Source organism: Ranitomeya variabilis, chromosome 4, assembly GCF_051348905.1.
Source record: "Ranitomeya variabilis isolate aRanVar5 chromosome 4, aRanVar5.hap1, whole genome shotgun sequence".
In the NCBI taxonomy this organism is placed as follows: domain Eukaryota; kingdom Metazoa; phylum Chordata; class Amphibia; order Anura; family Dendrobatidae; genus Ranitomeya; species Ranitomeya variabilis.
In genome coordinates this window covers 537811917-537835739 of record NC_135235.1, presented here as the reverse complement: position 1 = coordinate 537835739, position 23823 = coordinate 537811917, and the positions used below count along the sequence as shown (strand labels likewise).

The 23823-nt window shown below is 44.0% G+C and overlaps 1 protein-coding gene across 5 annotated transcripts in view; it reads left to right on the top strand.

Annotated features, from left to right (window-relative positions):
• Positions 1-23823, top strand: part of LOC143765620 (trafficking kinesin-binding protein 1-like) — a 109266-nt gene that overhangs the window by 71924 nt on the left and 13519 nt on the right. The window contains exon 1 of one of the 5 annotated variants that reach the window (XM_077252466.1): positions 23399-23712. The exons of the other annotated variants lie outside the window; for them this stretch is intronic. Coding sequence (XP_077108581.1) covers positions 23610-23712 — 103 coding nt within the window. The 5' untranslated portion in view covers positions 23399-23609. Of the gene's footprint in view, positions 1-23398; positions 23713-23823 lie in introns of those variants that run through there. 5 annotated transcript variants of the gene reach the window in all.

Here is a 23823-nt window from a genome sequence, read left to right as displayed (position 1 = left end):
AGGGCGATTCAGAAAAAGGAGTCAACAATCGTGACCTCCTACAAGTGCAGTCCACGAAAGCCATAGGAAAATCACTTCTTATGGAATTGTATTATCAGCAATTTCCCATGATGCAGCAACTACCCAATTCAGTTGTGTAGCCTGAACCTCGTTTCTGCCCCACATCCAAGGGAAACTCCATATTATGGGATTGCCTAACATGCCCCCATTAGATTACCAGAAGAGCTGTAGGCACTCCATATAGCATCTGCTCATAAAGAGAGGATACCTACCAGGGAATTGTAATACCCGCTCTGTGGGGGTCCAACCAATGTGACCCATGCCAGACCATAAGGGGCAGTTGATGGCACTGGAGCTTTGGGGCTGGAATGCCGCATGGCCGGCATCTGCTCATAAATTGCTTATAGTGCAATTCCGTCACCGATGACTGCCAATCACTAGCATCAGGTGGCTGAGAAACATGATTTTCTTTTTTTCTTGTTTTTTTTTGTGCTCTACCCTTTGGACCCCATATGGTTTGTCTTTGACTGTAATGGGTCAATCTAATGGGCATCTGGAAAATAAACAGAGAACCTCTGCCGGAGAAATTGTCATGAGGCTTCCTAATGAGACTCCTTTTGCCGTCTCTGCGGTCACATTAGTTTCATGAATGATCCCATAACTGTTCCTTCCATCATATGCAGGTGACAGGCAAAAGATGGAAATAGAAATGGCCGCACAGTGTCGTCACACAAGCCATGTGACTCTGGGATGTGCTGCTGCCCGGACTCATTAACATCATTAGTCTGGAAAGAGCTTGCAGCTACGGTCTGTGGAGATTAAGCCGCGTGTACCCCAGAGATTATCTGTGAATTAGGACTCTATTATTATACTGTAGTCTTACGCTTCACCCTGCAGATAGCTACATGTACAGTGACTAGGCCCCCGCCGTGTCTGACTGGGTGAATGCCCCTCTAGGCTGCACAGGATGGCGGCCATAATGGTGAACAGTGCTCCCTGTGTGTGGTGCGTATGTCTGGTCAGTGATCTGTGTGTGATATATGTTCGGTGGTTTATGTGTATATTTGGCCCGTTATTTTGTGTGTGTATGTATGAGTATATGTGTGTATATGTATGTATGTAATATACACACAGTTGTGTGAAAGTCCCCCCCTCCGATTTCCTATTCTTTTGCATGATTGTCACACTTAAAGGGAACTTCAGCTACACTAAGGCTGCATTCTGTGAAGGTGGCTCTTATGTTTCTTAGCCCTAGGAACGCTGAAATAATGACTTTTATAAATTTCCCACCATACCTCTATTGTGTCCCGGAGGTATGTCTTCTCCCCCTGACTCAACCGCCTCCCAGCCGTCCATCATCCCCCTGTGTCCTCCGGGTGCCACCTCGTCTTTGTCATGACGGCGCCTTCGTGTAGTGGAGGCCCCAGATCCCGCCCCGCAGTGTGTTATGATGTATTCACACTGCGGGGCTGGGAATCTAACGCCTGCGCAGTGGAGCGGGTCACTGTGCTCTATTGAAGATAGTGCCGATGTCTCGCGAGATTTGTGAAGTCTTGCGAGACTTCGGCACTATCTTGAATGGAGCACAGTGACCCCCTCCACTACGCAGGCGCCAGATTCCCAGCCCCACAGTGTGAATACATCATAACACACTGCGGGCGGGATCTGGGGCCTCCTCTCCACGCAGGCGCGAGAGCATTACATCATCGCCTGATGTCCGTTTTGGTCAGCGAGCACTGCGCATGCCTGAGAAATATTGGCAGAGCGCAGGCACCGGGCATGTAACAGGTACACAGGAGGCGGCGAACAGACACAAGAAGGAGATGATTGACATCTCGGAAGCAGTTGACACCGAGGGAGAAGTCATACCTACGGGACACAATAGAGGTATGGCGGGCAATTTATAAAAGTCTGTATTTCTGTGTTCCTAGGGCTAAGAGAAATAACAGCCGCCTTAACAACATGCAGCCTTAGTGCTGCTGAAGGTGACTCTTTTACTTGAAAAACGCCCTGGGGGGTGGTGACAGGTTCCCTTTAAATGTTTCAGATCACCAAACAAATATAAATGTTAGACAAAGATAGGAATCACAAAATGTAGTTTATAAATGAAGTCTTTTATTAAGGTAAAAAGAAATCCAAACCTACAGGGCCCTGTGTGAAAAAGCGATTGCCTCCTAAACCTAATAACTGATGGGCCACCCTTAGCAGCAACAACTGCAGTCAAGCGTTTGCAATGAGTCTTTTACAACGTTCTGGAGGAATTTTGGCCACCTCACTTTTGCAGAATTGTTGTAATTCAGCCACATTGGAGGGTTTCTGAGCATGAATGGCCTTTTTAAGGTCATGCCACAGCATCTCAATCGGATTAAGGTCAGAACTTTCACTAAGCCACACCAAAGTCTTAATTTTGTTTTTCTTAAGCCATTCAGAGGTGGACTTGCTGGTGTGTTTTGGATCATTGTTCTGTTACATAACCCAACCGGTGCCTCAGCTTGAGGTCACAAACAGATAGCCGGGCGTTCTCCTTCAGGATTTTTTGTTAGCTAGTAGAATTCATAGTTCCATTTACCACAGCAAGTCTTCCAGGTCCTGAAGCAGCAACACAGCCCTACTCCATCACACTACCACCACCATATTTGACTGTTGGTATGATGTTCCTTTTATGAATTGCTGTGTTACTTCTACGCCAGATGTAATGGTACATAGATCTTCCAAAAAGTTAAACTTTTGTCTCTTCAGTCCTCAGAGTATTCTTCCAGAAGTTTTGGGGATACCAAATATAGTCTTTTTAATTACCGTATTTTTTGTATTATAAGATGCTTTGGATTATAAGATGCACCCCAAATTTTGAGGAGAAAAATAGGGATTTTTTTTTTTTAATAAAATGGTGGTGCTTATAATCCATGCATCTTATTTTCTTACCAGGGGTGGTAGCTGCAGTGAATCAGGGTCCCAGGGAGGTGGCAGGAGTGGGGTGATGCTGCAGGCCGAGGGCTGGCATGCGGGTGTGTTCCGATGTGCGGCGTGCCGCTGCGGGGGTATCCGGCGCTGTAGGGGTGCCCGGCGGTGCTGCGGGGGGTCTCCGGTGCTGCGGGTGTCTCCGGTGGTGCGGGGTGGCTCTGCAGAGCCCCCGCAGTTCCATGGTTTCCTGTGCGGTGGACTCCGGGAAAATGACCGCCGGTGGGGGGGCGGGCGCATGCGCAGATGGAGATCTCAGCACCAAGATCTCGGGAGATGAGATCTAGGCGCGGAACTACGTATGTTTAGTGGCATATGTCTATGTTTAGTCATTGTGATGTATACAGTATGTGTGTGTGTGTTTTATGTGTATGTTTTGGTCATGCTGTATATGGATGTACGTGTGGCCATTATTATATCTGTATGTTTAGCTATTATTACATGTGTGTATGTTTGGCCATTATTATATGAGTGTATGTTTGGCCATTTATTATACAGTGGGGCAAAAAAGTATTTAGTCAGTCAGCAATAGTGCAAGTTCCACCACTTAAAAAGATGAGAGGCGTCTGTAATTTACATCATAGGTAGACCTCAACTATGGGAGACAAACTGAGAAGAAAAAATCCAGAAAATCACTTTGTCTGTTTTTTTATCATTTTATTTGCATATTATGGTGGAAAATAAGTATTTGGTCAGAAACATAATTTCATCTCAATACTTTGTAATATATCCTTTGTTGGCAATGACAGAGGTCAAACGTTTTCTGTAAGTCTTCACAAGGTTGCCACACACTGTTGTTGGTATGTTGGCCCATTCCTCCATGCAGATCTCCTCTAGAGCAGTGATGTTTTTGGCTTTTAGCTTGGCAACACGGACTTTCAACTCCCTCCAAAGGTTTTCTATAGGGTTGAGATCTGGAGACTGGCTAGGCCACTCCAGGACCTTGAAATGCTTCTTACGAAGCCACTCCTTCGTTGCCCTGGCGGTGTGCTTTGGATCATTGTCATGTTGAAAGACCCAGCCACGTTTCATCTTCAATGCCTTTGCTGATGGAAGGAGGTTTGCACTTAAAATCTCACAATACATGGCCCCATTCATTCTTTCATGTACCCGGATCAGTCGTCCTGGCCCCTTTGCAGAGAAACAGCCCCAAAGCATGATGTTTCCACCACCATGCTTTACAGTAGGTATGGTGTTTGATGGATGCAACTCAGTATTCTTTTTCCTCCAAACATGACAAGTTGTGTTTCTACCAAACAGTTCCAGTTTGGTTTCATCAGACCATAGGACATTCTCCCAAAACTCCTCTGGATCATCCAAATGCTCTCTAGCAAACTTCAGACGGGCCCGGACATGTACTGGCTTAAGCAGTGGGACACGTCTGGCACTGCAGGATCTGAGTCCATGGTGGCGTAGTGTGTTACTTATGGTAGGCCTTGTTACATTGGTCCCAGCTCTCTGCAGTTCATTCACTAGGTTCCCCCGCGTGGTTCTGGGATTTTTGCTCACCGTTCTTGTGATCATTCTGACCCCACGGGGTGGGATTTTGCGTGGAGCCCCAGATCGAGGGAGATTATCAGTGGTCTTGAATGTCTTCCATTTTCTAATTATTGCTCCAACTTGATTTCTTCACTCCAAGCTGGTTGGCTATTGCAGATTCAGTCTTCCCAGCCTGGTGCAGGGCTACAATTTTGTTTCTGGTGTCCTTTGACAGCTCTTTGGTCTTCACCATAGTGGAGTTTGGAGTCAGACTGTTTGAGGGTGTGCACAGGTGTCTTTTTATACTGATAACAAGTTTAAACAGGTGCCATTACTACGGGTAATGAGTGGAGGAAAGAGGAGACTCTTAAAGAAGAAGTTACAGGTCTGTGAGAGCCAGAAATCTTGATTGTTTGTTTCTGACCAAATACTTATTTTCCACCATAATATGCAAATAAAATGATAAAAAAACAGACAATGTGATTTTCTGGATTTTTTTGTCTCAGTTTGTCTCCCATAGTTGAGGTCTACCTATGATGTAAATTACAGACGCCTCTCATCTTTTTAGGTGGTGGAACTTGCACTATTGCTGACTGACTAAATACTTTTTTGCCCCACTGTATGTATGGTATGTGTGTGTATGTTTGGCCAATATTATATGTGTGGTATGTCTGTGTATGTTTGGCCATTATTATATGTGTGGTATATGTGTGTATGTTTGGCCATTATTATATGTGTGTATGTTTGGCCATTATGTATATGTGTCTATGTTTGGTCATTTATTATATGTGTGGTATGTGCATGTATGTTTGGCCATTATGATATGTGTGTATGTTTGGCCATTTATTATATGTGTGTGTATGTTTGGCCATTATTATATGTGTGGTATATGTGTGTATGTTTGGCCATTATTATATGTGTGTATGTTTGGCCATTTATTATATGTGTGTGTATGTTTGGCCATTATGTATGTGTGTGTATATTTGGTCATTTATTATATGTGTGGTATGTGTCTGTATGTTCGGCCATTATTATATATGTGGTATATGTGTGTATGTTTGGCCATTATTATATGTGTGTATGTTTGGCCATTATGTATGTGTGTGTATATTTGGTCATTTATTATATGTGTGGTATGTGTCTGTATGTTGGGCCATTTATTATATGTGTGGTATGTGTGTGTATGTTTGGCCATTATTATATGTGTGGTATGTGTATGTTTGGCCATTATTATACGTGTGGTATATGTGTGTGTGTTTGGCCATTATTGTATGTGTGTATGTTTGGCCATTATGTATATGTGTGTATGTTTGGTCATTTATTGTATGTGTGTGTATGTTTGGCCGTTATTATGTGTGGTATTTGTGTGTATGTTTGGCCGTTATTATATGTGTGATATATGTGTCTATGTTTGGCAATTATATGTGTGGTATATGTGTTTGTTTGGCCATTATTATATGTGTGTGTGTATGTTTGGCCATTATTATTGGTTTGGTCATTATTATTGGTTTGGTATGTGTGTGTGTGTTCAGTGTGAGATGTGTATACTTGGTCATTGTTGTATGTGTCAGACGTGTATGTATGTGGTACTTGTGTGTGTATATGTTTGGCCAGGCCAATGTTATACATTGCAGCTCAGATGAAGACATCAAAGAATGTATTGATGCCTGTGATCCCTACAATCTGTGCCACTTTAAAAATGAGGTCAGGGATAAGCTGAATCCTCGGATATTACTATAGATGGAAGCTGAGGTTTCGGCCATGCATAATCACTGGCTCACATTGTTTATCTCATCCCAGTACTTCATTCTAGCCCTCCAGCACTCGCACCCTCTTCACCCAGCCTGGTAAACATGGCCATCATGCTAATGACACATGGCAGGTAGCAGCAGCTATCCTGATCAGCGGGAGACAACCCTGCCTTGTACTATATAGCAGACACTGCTGAACATCCTTACTTGTTATGTATCACAATGTGGAGGCAGCCACTCATACCAAACTCCAGATTAGAAAGAATAACTTTGTATCATAGTCTCCTAAGTGTTACCCGAGTTAAAGAATTGCAACAAGAAATATAATACAACACACACACGCCACACAGCAGAAAGTGTTGGCATCCTTGAAATTGTTCCACAAAATTAAGTATTTCTCCCAGAAAATGTATTGCAATTACACGTTTTGTTATACACATGTTTATTTAATGTGTGTAATGGAAAAACACCAAAAGACTGAGCAAAAAAGGCAAATTGGACATAATTTCACTCAAAACCCCTAAAACTGGCCTGACTAAATTGTTAGCACCTGTGCAAAATTGTGGGTAAACAACTTTGTTTCAATCATTTGATGCTCATTCAAACTTACTTGTGGCAAGTAACAGGTGTGGGCAATATGAAAATTACACCTGAGACCAAATAAAAAGGTGGGAAGTTGACTCAATCTTTGCATTGTGTGTCTGTGTGTGTGCCACACGAAGTCTGGATAACAGAAAGAGGAGAAGGTAACTGTCTGAGGACATAAGAACCAAACTTGTTTTATAGCCATCATCAATCTCAAAGTTACAAGTCCATCTCCAGAGACCTTGATGTTCCTTTATCCACGGTGCGCAACATAATCAAGAAGTTTGCAACCCATGGAACTGTATCAGTGTCCATCTCCCTGACATGGACGCCAGAGAAAAATTGACGAAAGGCTGCAACACAGAGTAGTCAGAATGGTGGATAAGCAGCCCCGAACAAGTTCCAGAGAAATTCAAGCTGTCCTGCAAGCTCAGGGTGCATCAGTGTCAGCGCGAACTATCCATTGACATGAAATGAAACACTATGGCAGGAGATCCAGGAGGACCCCAATGCTGACAGAAACCTAAAAAAGATAGACTGCAGTTTGCGAAAATGCATGTGGGTCAGCCAAAATCCTTTTTAGAAAAGCATCTTGTGGACAGATGAGACCAAGATGGAGCTTTTTGGTAGAGCACATCATTCTACTGTTTACCAAATATGGAATGAGGCCTTCAAAGAAAACATAGTACCTTCAGTCAGATATGGTGGAGGTTCAAAAATATTTTGGGTTTTGCTGCCTCTGGCCCTGGGTGTTTTACTGTTTACTAGAGATCATGAAATCTGAAGATTACCAAAGGCTTTTGGGTTGCAATGTAATGCCAGTGTCAGAAAGTTGGGTTTGTGTCCTAGGTCATGGGTCATTCAGCAGGGCAACGACCCCAAACGTACTTAAAAAAGCACCCAGAAATGCATGGAAACAAAGCGCTGGAGAGTTCTGAAGTGGTCAGAAATGAGTCTGGATCTAAATCCCATTGAACACCTCTGGAGAGATCTTAAAATTTCTGTTGGGAGAAGGTCGCATTTCCATATGAGAGACCTGGAGCAATTTGCAAAGGAGGAGTGATTCAAAATTCCAGTTAAGACGTGTAAGAAGCTTGTTGATGGGTATAGGAAGCGACTGATTGCAGTTATTTATTCCAAAGGGTGTGCAACCAAATAATAAGTTGAGGGTGTCAACAATTGTGTCCGGCCTATTTTTGGGGTTTTGTGCGAAATTCTGTCCAATTTGCCTTTTTTTTTCTCTTTTGTTTTGTATTGTTCAAACACACGCAAAGGAAATAAACTTGTGTATAACAAAACATGTGTAATTGCAATAATTTTCTGGGAGAAATAATTCATTTTCTGGAACAATTTCAAGGGTGCCAACACTCTTGGCCATTACTGTATGTGTATATATGTGTGTGCATGTGTGTGTGTGTGTGTGTGTGTGTGTGTGTGTGTATATATATATATATATATATATATATATATATATATATATATATATATATATATATATATATATATATATATATATATATATATATATATATGTATGTATGTGTATATATATATATATATATATATATATATATATATATATATATATATATCTCTATCATAATCTTGTACATACACGTTTCTCCCCATTTTTATCTTGCCGAAAGCAGCATGAATTTGGCATGAAGACCAGCCTAAGTACGTTGGGGGGGGGGGGTTGATATGTTAAATTATTTATCTTATTTCTTTTTTCTATTCTTTTGTTCTTCAATTTTTATTTATTTTTGTGTATTAATGTGTGGAAGGGATAATGCCATTTTTTAAGCCACATTCCTATTGGAAAAAATCCTTGTTTCTACTGTCTGAAGACATCAAAGGCAGCTGCAAGCATGGTATGGGAATATAATAGATATATTAACCAGTCTCCAAATGTTGCAAAACTACAACTCCTGTCATGCTCTCACCGACAGACATAACCTGGAGTCACAGGCGGGGTACACTAGTCTACATGTTGTGGAATATCAGTAGTTGGATCTGTGGAGTGCTTGGTGTTTGCATATTAATGTGGCCTCCTAGTCATGTCATTGCCCCACTCTCTTCCTCTTGGGGACCTCCCAGCATCTTCCCACAATGTTTTGGTTAAGAACACAATGGAGCTGCCTTCTGACCCTTTGCATCATGGGAGAAATTCATATATTGTAATTTGCATCTGAAAACATTGGCTTGTATTGTCCTGTTCTGTCCCATCATTTCTAATCCAGACTCTCTTTTGGTAGCTAATGCAGCCTGATGTGCCCCATCTTCTGCCTCCACCTCATATTGCAGATTTTCTCAGGGTTATCAGAATTTCTGCATTTTTGCATTCACCTTAAAGGCGTTTCACTGTTCTTCTTAATAAGATATGACCTTTTCAACCCAAATTGATGGGATTTTACTGCCAGGTTGTATGTTTGGACTGTGTGCATTTTTTTTATGTTAGTGCAATAATTTTTACCACAGGCCCCTGGTTTATTATGCGTGATATTAAGTAATGCTGCAGAGGGCCATTGGGGGAACATCAGGACCATGTGTGACTGCCAACTCTGTGCTCCTAGTGTTACTGCCAGTGATGCGACACCTAAAGGACTGAATTAGCAGATATTACTAATTCAGGATCAATAATGAATGGGTACACAAGATGACCCCCAACACACTACACGACGGTATTACCCAAAACACATTGCTGGCCCAACAGTAACTTGGTGGAGACTTGGAGACCTTAAAACATACCCAAAAACACATGACTGGGCCAGGCCCACAGCTTGGTGGAGACTTGGCACTCAGGACTCTATCAGTCACACACATTAAACCACTTCCACAGGAGTCAGGGCAGCCATCCAGCCCGTGCTCTGGTGATCCAGCAGGTGTGTTCTCCAGAATGCCCTGCCCTGTGATCAGTGGTGTTATTGATGGGATTGGGTTTTTACCAAGGAAACTACCTGAACATAATAGTCACAGAAGACTTTTCGCTGTTAGTAGCAATGTGGACCATTGTGATTTTTTTCCTTCTGCTTTGAATGGACAAACAGCCTTTCAGATGACTTCCCCCCCCCCCAAACTCTGGAGTAAATAAATCTCCAGTATTCTCCCCTGTTTGCCATTTTTTAGCTATTTATGCTATGCAGAAACCTCAGTGACAACCATTATAGCCACTATTACATGGGTCAGGCTGAGCTGTACAGTAGGTAGATCATAGGCAGCATTTGTTGCAGGGCATGGTGTGTGGTGGGCATAAAGGACCCTGTACCACATAGGAAGGCACCAGTGTCATAAATGTTAAATGATCTGTGGAGGTCCTATTATAGATTCTGCATTGATGCCAAGGAGCTTCATCATACCCCTTGGACATAGGCTTTAGAGATGGCATTGCTGCATAATTAGCCCGATTTTCCTAAATGTACACTGGATGTATGACATTACATCTATGGTCGTCATGTATCAGATGCAGGTAAGATCAGATATATTTGGCTTGTATATTGGTTATAAGACCAAAAACCTAAAATTCCTTTAACTCTGAAGGCAATGGTGATTCAAACCTGTCCTTCTAAACCAAGGGTGGGGAACCTTTTTCCAGCCGGGGGCCATTTGGAAATTTCTACCATTATCCGGGGACCACATAAAAATGATCACCTTGAAAATTACCCTGGTATATTTAGTCAAACAATTAATTACGGTAACTCACCCTTAATGTGATGGCTGGAGCTGCTTCTCTTTGTTGCAGCTGTGATGTTAGGTGATGCTGATCATGTTGCTTCTCACAGCTGCTTTTCCAGGGGTGGCACAAAGATCACAGGGGGGCACAAAGATCAATGGAGGGCACATAGCTTGATGACACAGAGATCACGGAGGGGCACATAGCTGGAGGGGACAGAGATCACAGGGGCCACAGATCACATGGGCGCACAAATATCACGGGGTACATAGGGGGCACAGGGATCACAGGGAGAACAAAGCTGAGAGCCACAGAGATCACAGGGATGCATATAGCTGGGGGGCACAGGGATCACAGGGGGGCATATAGCTGGAGGGCACAGAAATCACAGGGGGCATATAGCTGGAGAGCACAGAAATCACAGGGGGACACAAAGATCAAAGGAGGGCACATAGCCAGGAGGCACGGAGATCACAGAGGGGCACATAGCTGGAGGGGACAGATGACGGCGCACAGATCACATGGGAGCACAAATATTGCAGGGGGACACAGGGATCACAGGGGGGCACAAAGCTGGGAGCCACAGAGATCACAGGGGGGCATATAGCTGGAGGGGCAGAGAGATCACAAGGGGAACAGAGATCACAGGGTGGCATATAGCTGGAGGGGCAGAAAGATCACAGGAGGAACAGAGGTCACAGGGGGGCACATAGCTAGGGGACACAGATCACAGGGGGGCATATAGCTGGAGGGCACAGAGATCACAGGGGGGCATATAACTGCGGTGGGGCAGAGAAATCACAGAGGGAATAGAGCTCACTGAGGGGCACAGAAATCACAGGGAGCACATAGCTGGGGTGACAGGGATCACAGGAGGGGCACAGAGATGAAATGGGAGCACATAGCTGGAAGGCACAGAAATCACAGGGGGCTTATAGTTGGGGGAGCAAAAAGATCATATTGGGGCACATAGCGGGGTGCACAGAGATCAGGGGCACATAGCTGGGGATCACAGGGGCCACAGATCACATGGGCGCACAAATATCACGGGGTACATAGGGGGCACAGGGATCACAGGGGGAACAAAGCTGAGAGCCACAGAGATCACAGGGATGCATATAGCTGGGGGGCACAGGGATCACAGGGGGGCATATAGCTGGAGGGCACAGAAATCACAGGGGGCATATAGCTGGAGAGCACAGAAATCACAGGGGGTCACAAAGATCAAAGGAGGGCACATAGCCGGGAGGCACGGAGATCACAGAGGGGCACATAGCTGGAGGGGACAGATCACGGCGCACAGATCACATGGGAGCACAAATATTGCAGGGGGACACAGGGATCACGGGGGCACAAAGCTGGGAGCCACAGAGATCACAGGGGGGCATATAGCTGGAGGGGCAGAGAGATCACAAGGGGAACAGAGATCACAGGGTGGCATATAGCTGGAGGGGCAGAAAGATCACAGGAGGAACAGGTCACAGGGGGGCACATAGCTAGGGGACACAGATCACAAGGGGGCATATAGCTGGAGGGCACAGAGATCACAGGGGGGCATATAGCTGCGGTGGGGCAGAGAAATCACAGAGGGAATAGAGCTCACAGAGGGGCACAGAAATCACAGGGAGCACATAGCTGGGGTGACAGGGATCACAGGAGGGGCACAGAGATGAAATGGGAGCACATAGCTGGCAGGCACAGAAATCACAGGGGGCTTATAGTTGGGGGAGCAAAAAGATCATATTGGGGCACATAGCGGGGGGGGGCACAGTGGGCACATAGATTAGCTAAGGGACACAGATCACCTGCAGACACAGAGCTGCCAGCACAGAGATCTCTCTTGCAGCAGCTCCTCTTCCGGGACAGGAGATCATTTGGCACTAGCCCGCCCACCCCAGCGCTAACCCCACCCACCTCGTCACTAACCCCACCCACCCCGATGACACCATTCATGTGCAGGGCAGGCAGCGTTCTGTGATGAACGCTGCGTGCCGTGCACTCAGAGTTGAAGGGCCGGCAGCCAGCCGGATGCGGTTTCCGCCCGGACATTGCGAACTCTGGGGACCTTCCCATGGGCTGCATGAAAAGCCACCACTGTTCTAAACAATCAGTCATATTGTGAGGTTTGCGACCGCCTCGTACCGACGGAAGTGTGAAAGTAGCCTATGGCGGGAGTAGACTAGGCGCTCCAAGAGTTTAGAGATGAAGGGGAGATAGGAGACTGGTCTATAGTTATTTGTGCAGGATGGATTGAGAGATGGTTTCTTTAACAATGTAGTAATGATAGTGTTTGAAGTAGGATGGGAAAATGCCTGAGGAGAGGGAGAGATTAAAGATTGTAGTTAGGTGAATTGTGACGACTGGAGAGAGACTGGAGGAGATGAGAGGGAAATGGGGTCAGTAGTGCATGTAGTCGAACAAGAAGAAGAGAGGAGCTTGGAGACTTCTTCTTCTGTGATGGGATCAAATGTGGAGAGTGAGCCAGGGGAAATGCAGGGAGGGATGGGTGGTAAGTGAACTTGGTGGTTGGGAGTGGATTTCCTGACGGATGTTATCTATTTTCTCTATAAAGTGGGAGGCCAGGTCATCATCACAAATGTCTGTGATAGAGGCTTGTGCTTTCGGCCTGAGGAGGGAATGAAAGGTGTCAAAAAGTTTCTTGGGGTTGTTGGATAGTGAGGAGATCAGGGTGGTGTAGTAGGTCTCTTTGGCAAGCTGAAGGGCAGAGTTATAGGTTTTTAACATAAATTTTAAGTGGGTGAAGTCTTCTGGTGTGCGAATTTTCCTCCATAAGCGTTCAGCACTCCTAGAGCATCGCTGGAGAAATCGGGTTTAATAAGGCATTGAGGCCTTATTACCATAGTACAAGGTGCTGGATGTTGGCATGTTGAGATGTACATATGGTGCTTGGTATAAACATGTCTTACACCGGAATCTTGGCACCTTAGTAACACAGAGTGTACGTGTCATTTACCCTACAGCTGGGGAAATAATTATTTGATGCCTTGCTGATTTTGTAAGTTTGCCCACTGACAAAGACATGAACAGTCTATAATTTTAAGGGTACGTTAATTTTAACATTGAGAGATAGAATATCAAAAATAAAATCCCGAAAAATCACATTGTATAAATTTTATATAAATTTATTTGCATTTTGCAGTGATCAGTCAGACTCTAGCCTCTACAACATGGGCAAGACTAAAGAGCTTTATAATGATGTCAGGGACAAGATCATAGACCTGCACAAAGCTGAAATGGGCTACAAAACCAAACGTAAGACGCTGGGAGAGAAGGAGACAACTGTTGGTGCAATAGTAAGAAAATGGAAGAAATACAAAATTACTGTCATTTGACATAGATCTGGAGCACCATGCAAAATCTCACCTCGTGGGGTATCGTTGATCATGAGAAAGGTGAGATACCAGCCTAAAACTACATGGGGGGAACTTGTTAATGATATCAAGGCAGCTGGGACCACAGTCACCAAGAAAACTATTGGTATCCCAATACGCCGTAAAGGTTTAAAATCCTGCTGTGCCCGCAAGGTCCCCCTGCTCAAGAAGTCTCATGTGCAGGCCCTTCTGAAGTTTGCCAATGAACACCTGGATAATTCTGTGAGCGATTGGGAGAAGGTGCTGTGGTCTGATGAGACAAAAATGGAGGTTTTTGGCATTAACTCAACTCGCCGTGTTTGGAGAAAGAGAAATACTGCCTATGACGCAAAGAACACCATCCCCACTGTCAAGCATGGAGGTGGAAATATTATGTTTTGGGGGTGTTTCTCTGCTAAGGGCACAGGACTACTTCACCGCATCAATGGGAGAATGGATGGAGCCATGTACAGTTAAATCCTGAGTGACAACCTCCTTCCCTCCGGCAGGACAATAAAATGGGTCGTGGCTGGGTCTTCCAGCAAGACAATGACCCAAAACATACAGCCAAGGCAACAAAGGAGTGGCTTAAAAAGAAGCACATTAAGGTCAATGTGTGGCCTAGCCATGCGCCAGACCTTAATCCCGTAGAAACGTATGGAGGGAGATGAAGCTCCGAGTTGCCAAACGACAGCCTCAAAATCTTAATGATTTAGACATGATCTGCAGAGAGGAGTGGACCAAAATTCGTCCTGTCATGCGCCAGACCTCATCATCAACTACAAACGTCTGACTGCTGTGCTTGCCAACAAGGGTTTTACCACCAAGTATTATATAAAATCACATTGTATAAATATAATTTATACAATGTGATTTTCTGGATTTTATTTTTGATATTTTATCTCAATGTTAAAATTAACCTACCTGTAAAATGATATTGTTCCTATGTTTGTCAGTGGGCAAACTTACAAAATCAGCAAGGGATTAAATACTTATTTCCCCCACTGTATAACCAAAGTGAAAGCACGATCTTACTGTTCTGATCCCCAGCAAGTTTAAAACTGCTTTTGGTGTACATACCAGTCTAATATGTCCAGAAACTGTCCTCAGGATTCTTAAAGGGGTTGTCCACTGCTTAGACAAGCCCTTCTTAATCCTCATGTTTTACCCTTCTTAAATCCCTATGCCGGCATCGTTCCAGTGGTGTCAGCACTGGCTCTCCCAAGGATCGCGTAACATTGTCACACGATCCCCGTGGCCATCCGCAGCCGCTTTTTGACAAATCCCAGAAGTGAAAGCTGCAGCTCTCTGTTTCTGCGGATGTATATGATTCATCCAGATGTATGTGACCATTTTAAAAAGGGAAGACATGAGGATTGAGAAGGGTTTAATTGTGGGCAATCCCTTTACGCTTTATCTGTCATCCTTTCCTCTGCTCTTCATTCAGAGGCATAGCTTAGCTTTCAGCAGTGAGGGAGCAAAACAAGGCTTCATTGGGCCTCTGATCTAAACATGTACAGTGGGTCACCCCGATCATAGTGGGTATAGGGGAACTTGGGTCAGAAAATTCTGTAACTGGAAAAAAAAAACTATACAAAGACCGATACCGATTATTATGGCCATATGGTGACCCTGTAGTGGTAAATACCAGTCCTGCAGAAGATATGAGATTACAGTACAGTTACAGTGATTTACAGCTGACGTTCTTTCTGATGGAGTCGTTCACTTTACAAATCTGGCCCAGACCGACATGACCATTTCTTCCAGCCACAACTCATCTGCAGAGTTTATATCAAAGACAAATAGAAATAATGTACCCCTTCATTCCTGCACATATAATATCACCATACATCTGTGCAGTAATAACGAGTCCCTTCCCCCTATGTGTAGAAATAATGCTCCCAATCACCCCATGTGTTGTAAAAAGTTCCTGCACATATAATTATATGTCCCCAAAAACGGTAATATTGAGAGAAAAATCTCTCCCCTCCCCCCCATGTATACTAATAATGCTGCCTGAGTTCTCCCACAAAAAAAGGAAACGTGAGTCAGAAAATGTAAAAAAAAACTATATACCCCCTAACCCTGTATCCTGGCAAGCCTAAGCAAGCAATGTGCTGATCCCTGAGCTCCGTCTGACGTCCTGATCATTCTCCTGTGTTCTGGAGGCCATAGGCCTAAAGCAGTAAGGCAGGGAGACCGCCCTCTTCTTCCCTCCTCACCACCCCGGTAGCAACGCTATTGTCTTCAGGTCTATTTTTTTTTTAACTTGCCCTGAAGTGAAAGCTGCCGGTCTGTTAGGTCTGTATATACTGTAGTTTGACAGACTGGGGAGCTTTCAGTATATAAGTATCAGAATATGGCTTCTTGGGGAGTATACAGTGCCTCATGGGGGCACCATAATGGCTGCACCAATGGGCCTAGCCGTAAAGAACCCTTATAAATTTACCCATATTACTGGAAGACCTAGAAATTTCAGGGGAATTACATTTTTAGTGTTTCCATATTCTCGACCTTATAACCAATTATTAGGATTATGGCATTCATCCCCACACAGCCATAAAAACATACCTATGGTAGTTTTCTCCATGATGACAAAATTTTACACTCCTTTGAGCAAATTCCCCTTTCACACTTGGTAACCCTTGTGCAGGCTTCTAATCTGAGTTTATGACTGATTCTTATCTGTATGAGATGCTGAAGCTTTTATTTCTCCAGTGCTGGTGAGGCTGGAGCCAAACACCATTTTCTCATCTGTATCACGGCCCCTTTAGGCTCTAGGGCCTGTGTGCTACCTCTTCACCCCACATATGTCATACTCTTTGGGGTGGTTCATGAAGGTTTTTAAGTCTTGGTATTTCTGTGCAATTCGTAACTTTTGGGCTTATTACGCCAGTCCTGACCAGCTATGCCAATATGGTGGAACATGGATAGGTTGTAGCTACGTTCGTCTGACAATCAAGAAAAGCTACGCCAAGTTGGGTAACTTAATCCAGAAATCTACTCCAGTTCCTGATTGGAGCAGTATTTCTGGCGGCAGCCCATGCCACTTAAGAGATGTGTCTAATTCATTAAGTGGCGTGCTCTTCTTAATGAATTAGTTGCATCATACTCTGTAAAAGTCCTGCGAGGCCAGCAGTTGGGTCCCCAACAATTAACAAGTTGTCACCTATTCTGTGGATATGTGATAACTTGTTTTCACCCAACATCCCCTTTAACATACCCAATAGTTTGTTCCTATGGTCGGCAGAATTTATTTTAGTTGTGTGGTTTGAAGGTTTATACATATAAAACGATTGATTACATTTTATGTGTTCGTCCCCTTATTATACTATCATGTATCAGTGGTGGGAGAGATCTGTACTGCTGTGTGCATCAGTTTCTGCAGTGCTACTTTGTGTTTATGGCAGTGATCCCAACCTTCCCGCTGCTGAAAGCAGTAGTGTAGTAGTGCCCCTCTCGGCTTATACTTGAGTCATTGTCCCAGGGGGTTGGGGGGGTAGCGGCAGGAGTGGCGGCTGTCACATCATACGCACCTGCTTCCGACGCGGTCTCTGCACTTCCCTGCTTCTCCGATAGTCTCCGGCGCCCGCAGCTCTTCCTGTGTTCAGCGGTCACGTGGAACCACTCATTAAAGTAATGAATATGGACGTGACTCTACTTCCATAGGCGTGGAGCGCATATTCATTACTTTAATGAGCGATACCATGTGACTGCTCAACACAGGAACAAACTTCCAGTGCCGGAGACCATCAGAGAAGCAGGGACTTGCAGAGAGACCGCACCAGGAGGGGGTGAGTATAACGGGGGAGGGTGAGCCATGCGATATTCATCTGTCCCCGTTCCACCGCTGGGCTCTGTCTTCCGTGTTCTCTGGCTGTGACGTTCAGGTCAGAGGGCTTGATGATGTGGTTAGTGCGCACCCTCTGCCTGAACAGTCACTGCAGAGACCCAGAAGACATAGCAGCGCGGCCGTGGAACGGGGACAGGTAAATATCGCAAGTACCAGTGTCCTAAGCCAGCAGCGACTCCGGCACCTGGCCCCCATAGCACGCCGTTGTCAACGTCTGCTCAGGACAAGAGGTGAGTGTGTCATTTTTTTTTTATTTTTTTTTTTTTAAATAGCAGCAGCAGCAGCATACAGGGCATATTATTCTATGGAGCAACTTATGGGGGCATAATATTCTATGGAGCATCTTATGGGGCCATCAACCTTTTATGGAGCAGCATACGGGACATATTATTCTATTGAGCATCTTATGGGGCCGTCAACATTTGTGCAGCATTATATGGGGCGTATTCTATGGAGCATCTTATGGGGCCATCATTAACCTTTTATGCAGCATTATATGGGGCATATTTTAATATGGAGCATCTTATAAATATAGAAATGTTTGCATATTTATTAAAAAATAAAAACTGAAATATCACATGATCATAAGTATTCAGACCCTTTGCTCACACTCCTATTTAAGTCACATGCTGTCCATTTCCTTGTGATCCCCCTTGAGATGGTTCTACTCCTTCATTGGAGTCCAGCTGTGTTTAATTAAACTGATAGGACTTGATTTGGAAAGGCACACACCTGTCTATATAAGACCTCACAGCTCACAGTGCATGTCAGACCGAATGAGGATCATAACACACAAAAAAATTTCTTAGACCTATGGAGTCAGGTAACAAATCCAATAACTCAATAATGGAATATAAACATCAAAATTCCTTATACGCTATTTCCAGCAAAAGGATCAAAGAGTATATTTGGATAAAATATAGATATATTTTATTACATGATTAAATACAATACATGGTTAAAAACCAGAACAACACTCACTAAGCAGGCAAAAAAACTTAAGGGGGACGTTCAAAAATAGAGTTCAAATAAAGTGCAATCAGTGTATGATGAACATATATAGTCTTGTGGCAGCCAGGGAGCAGTAGACCCGTACTTACATATATGATCAGCAGAAAGTTCCCCCGCGCCTGCCTCCCCTACGCGCGTTTCGACGCAACTTCGTCAGGAGGCATCCAATGACGAGCGTCGCATGAAACAAGTACCGGGTCATGTATGGCGCATGCACGGAAACAAACCTGTCTCAAACAAGGTCACTTCCTCCTGTTCTCCTGGAACGCATGCTACCGAGTTGCGTAGCAACCATCGCTGCTTGCGATTCCAGTGGAGCGCATCGGGAAGGGCCAGACAGAGTCTGCTCCAGGCATGCGCACCAGACCCAGGAAGACTAAGTACTGAATTCAGCCGCAAATGAGGGACATATGATATCACATGGCCATGTATAAGGTAAGGCTATAAGACAACATGGCCCAACACTCAATTATACATAATTGGACTCTGAACCGCCCAAGACTGGACTTAAATAAAAATATATATATTAATGAGGCTAGTGAAAAATTATAAATCATACAAAAATACACACTGACAATTAATGATAATTGTGAATTATACAATAATATTCAGTGACAGATGATGAAACATAACTGAATTTGAGTGCAAATGACTAATAAATAATTAAATAATATATCCAAAAACATAAAAAATAATGAAACAAATATCAATTCTAAATGTGCCAACGCACATGCCGATGTATACACGCTGTAGGCGTTTACACACACACATCCGGGTCAATTAATTGTGTTGTGCAAAATTGTGTGAATCAATTAATTGTTAGTGATAAATAGCCCACAATATGATAATATTATTATAAGAAATCCTATTACGGTAATCAAAAAGTTATTCATAGTAAAATACATTAATTTTTTCATGTGTAAAACAATATATTGTTGAAGAGCAATTTTATCCAGCTTAGATAGATATGTATAAAATAAGTCCATTCTTCATCCTTGAGTATCGATAAGGATCACTTTGATGATCTTCTCAATCCTCAAACAACGCACGTCCGTTAGGGCAACATGAATACAAAGTCTGTGAGAATAGAACCATAAAATTAAAACCACATAGGAACATGAAAAACCAAAGCTAGAATAAAGATATACCCACAAATTCATAAGAAGGACCCAAACCCGTGGCTTTCATTTAGGCCCTCAGGGAACCATTGTATTAAGTCTATAGATCCACCGGCTTTCCACTTGAGACAAAATTTTAAATAGATTCCCTCCCCTCATACCCAGCGATACCTGGTGTATAGCCATAACCCGAAGACCATTCGTCTCAGAATTGTGAAATCTTTTAAAGTGTCTCGGAAGGGTCTTTAGTTGTTCCTCATCCTCAGCTTCCTTGGCTCTCTCAATGTCCCGGACAGGTTCTCGTATTCTTATCCGCAGCTCTCTTGTAGTCATTCCTATATAACTTTTATTGCAAGGACATCTAGCAAGATAAATCACCCCCTTTGAAGAGCATGTCATGCACTTTCTGATGGAAAATGTCCGAGTTTGATCTGTATTCTAGAAGTCTTTCCCTCTAACGTGTTGGCACACGTCTTACACTTTCTACAGGGAAAGAAACCCTGAATCTCACCAAGGAAACCACTGTGTTCATTTTTTTACCTCTTGGCAGTGATACAGGGTTTATCCGAAAGTTTTATTGAGAATGGGATCAGCAAGTAAGAGATTCCAATGACTATGAATAATACTGGATAATTGTTTCTATTGTTCATTTAATGGTGTAATTAGCCTCACTTTTTGGGGATCAATGTTCCCAGTACTTTTCATTTTATATAGAAGCTGATTCCTGGAGACATTTTGTGCTCTTCTGTAAGCATGTCTAATCTGCCTATGTCCATAGGCCCTCTCACAAAATTGAGAATATAAGTCCTCCCCTGCAGCGTAATTGCATGTTTACTGTGCACTTAATCCCTTTTGCTTATTTAATAGAGTAAGAAAGAAAAAAAAAAGTCAATCGCAGTAACAGCTATCGGTGTGTCTAGAGCTCCGATAGCTGGTATTGCGTGGGCGGCGCCATCTTGGAGGAGGAAATCTTTTTTTTTTTTTCTTCTCCAGCAAGATTCTTCTGTAACCAATGCCATCAGTATGTTTTGCAACAATGAGGTTGTGAAGTTCTTGAGTGAGCTCACTGGTTTTACCCCTCATGAGTAGACATGGGCGAACCCAAACAGCGAAGTTCAGGGTCCGTACCAAACACCTACTGTTTGGTAACGGACCCCGAACACTTAACCATGAACCAGGAAGTCAGTTCTACTGTTCGGGTTCGGCACCACAAACACTGGGTGTTTCTCGCACTGTCATATGCATGACAGCGCCAGAAACACCGGCGGCTGTGATCGTCCGAAAGGTTAATACCACTGGTCAGAGAACCGTGGTTCTCACGCTGTCCTTTGTCCGCAGCTGTGATCGAAGGTAAAAAGTTTACCTCTGGTCACTGGTGTCGTCTGATGGGACTACCACTCCCATCAGCCTACACCTGCTGCCATTAATAACAGTGAGAGCAGGCGGCAGCTCTAAATAAATAATTGAAAAAAAAAAATCTGGCGTGGCTTCCCCTGTATTTTTTTTATAACTTTATCAAGGTTGATTATCAAGAATAGAAGTGTCCCCAAACTGTTTTTTTAAATTATTTAAATAAATAATAATTTAAAAAAACTGCGTGGGGGGCCCCCATTTTTGACAACCAGCCAACTAAAGCAGACCACATGGGGCTGGTATTCTCAGGCTGGTAAGGGGCCATGGATATTGTTCCCTCACCACCCAGCCTAAAAATAGCAATTAGATGCGTAAATTCTGATGCTTTGCCTGGCTCTTCCCACTTGGCCAGTGGGGTTCATATTTGTGAGGTTGATGTCTCCGTTATATTTTCTGGTGATATCAAGCTCACGGCTTCGTAATGGAGAGGCGTCTATAAGATGCCTATTAGTGATGAGCGAGTGTACTCGTTGTTCGGGTTTTCCAGAGCACGCTCGGGTGACCTCCGAGTATTTATGACTGCTCGGAGATTTCATCGCGGCAGCTGAATGATTTACAGCTACTAGCCTGCTTGATTACATGTGGGGATTCCCTAGCAACCAGGCAACCCCCACATGTACTCAGCCTGGCTAGTAGCTGTAAATCATTCAGCTGCCGAGATGAAAACTAAATCAGTCATAAATACTCGTAGGTCACCCGAGCGTGCTCAGGAAAACCCGAGCAACGAGTATATTCGCTCATCACTAATACCTATCCATTACTAATCCTATAGTTGTACTGTAAATAGTGGATAGGCATCTTATAGACGCCTCTCCATTACTATGTCGTGGGGTTGATGTCACCAGACAATACAAAGGTGACATCAACCCCACGAATATGAAACCCACTTGCCACTGCCACAGGGCAAGTGGGAAGAACTGTGCAAAGCGCCAGAATTGGTGCATCTAACATATGCACTTCCTCTGGGGCGGCTGCGGGCTGCTATTTTTAGTCTGAGGGGGCAATATCCATGGCCCCTTACCAGCCTGAGAATACTAGCCCCAAGCTGTCTGCTTTAGCTTGGCTGGTTGTCAGAAATGGGGGAGACCCCACGCCGTTTAAAAAAAAAATATATATATATATATATATTTAAAAACACATTGTGGGGACCCCTCTATTCTTGATAACCAACCTTGCTAAAGCTGACAGCTGAGTGCTGCTACCTGCAGATGTCAGTTTTGCCTGGCGGGTTATCAAAAATACAGGGGAACCCCATGCTGTGTTTTTTTTTTCTTTTATTATTATGTATTCAGAGCTGATGGGAGTAGTAGCTCTCTGACCAGCGGTAATGATTTTGCCCCCAATCAAAGGCAGTGTTTGCCAGGTTGTCATGCACATGACATTGTGGCAACCACTGGATGTTCAGACCCCCATTTCAAGTGAATGGGGTCCGGGTTTGGGTTCGGGTACTGTTCTAGTACCCGAACAAAACTTTTTTTTATTTTTTTTTAAGTGTTCAGTCAGACACGAACATCCAGGGGTCACCCATCACTAATCATGCGCTGTTTGTTGTGTGGCACCTAATAAGACACTTTTTTATAGATTTCTGCTGAAATCATGACTTTCCCGGGCTTTTTGCCCCTCTCTTTTTGTCATGTGTTTTCTAGTCTTTCCCTGCGTCATTCCTGGTGAGAATTTCATAGTGGGGTGTTCAATACTTATTTCACCCACTGTGTGTTTGTATATGTTTATAATAATTACACACACATTTTCCTCTTGTTGGACATATTGATCTACAGATTTTAGGTCCGTACCTTGCGGTGTGTTATTGTCTTTTTTGCCCCCCTTTATATTTGGGGCGTTTTGCGGACGTGTCTTTGTACACTTTGTTATTGTGTCCATTCCTATGTTTATGGCTTAGAGATAAGAGCAGGTGTCGGATTGTCACCACTTGGAACATACCATTTCTCATAACTGGAGAGGGGAGTTCTTATTACATTGTTTTCCTTGCAGTCACAATATAGAAGATCTCCGAGATGTTTTCCCATAGGAATGAAGGGGGTGGGTCACTTGCTTATTACCATCTGAAAGGAGCCCTGTATGTTATTGTGGAGGGGAGAGTGTTGTTTTGGCAGCCTGTCCCGCCCTTGTCCTGGGAGTAGGACTGCCCAGCCAGGTGTATATATACACAGACACCCAGGGTGGTAGGACCAGACCAGAGCAGGCTCCCCCTGCACACACCGACACTGCACACTACAGAGTGCCACTCACTGCCACCGCCTCTGATGTCTGCACACTGTGGATGTCAGGACATGAGCAGGCACAGCGCTGGGAGCTGCCTGTTCTCCAAAATTCCCAGTAAAGTTCCTGTAGGGGTTCACATTCCCCATTGAGGGTGCTAGTACTCGCCTTCCGGCAGCCATGGAGTTCTGGGAAAATTCCTTCCACCATGGAAACGACAATGAATGCAATGGAAATATTATTTTCGAAATTGATGAGGACTCGATACCAGATGACCTGGAAGGTAGGGTCCAACACGCCTGTATGGCCGAGAGAAAGGGCCATTCTTTAGTAGATAATTGTGTCCTCCTTGGTAAATTAGATGGTCAGCTCTGGTGTCGATTATCTGTAAATA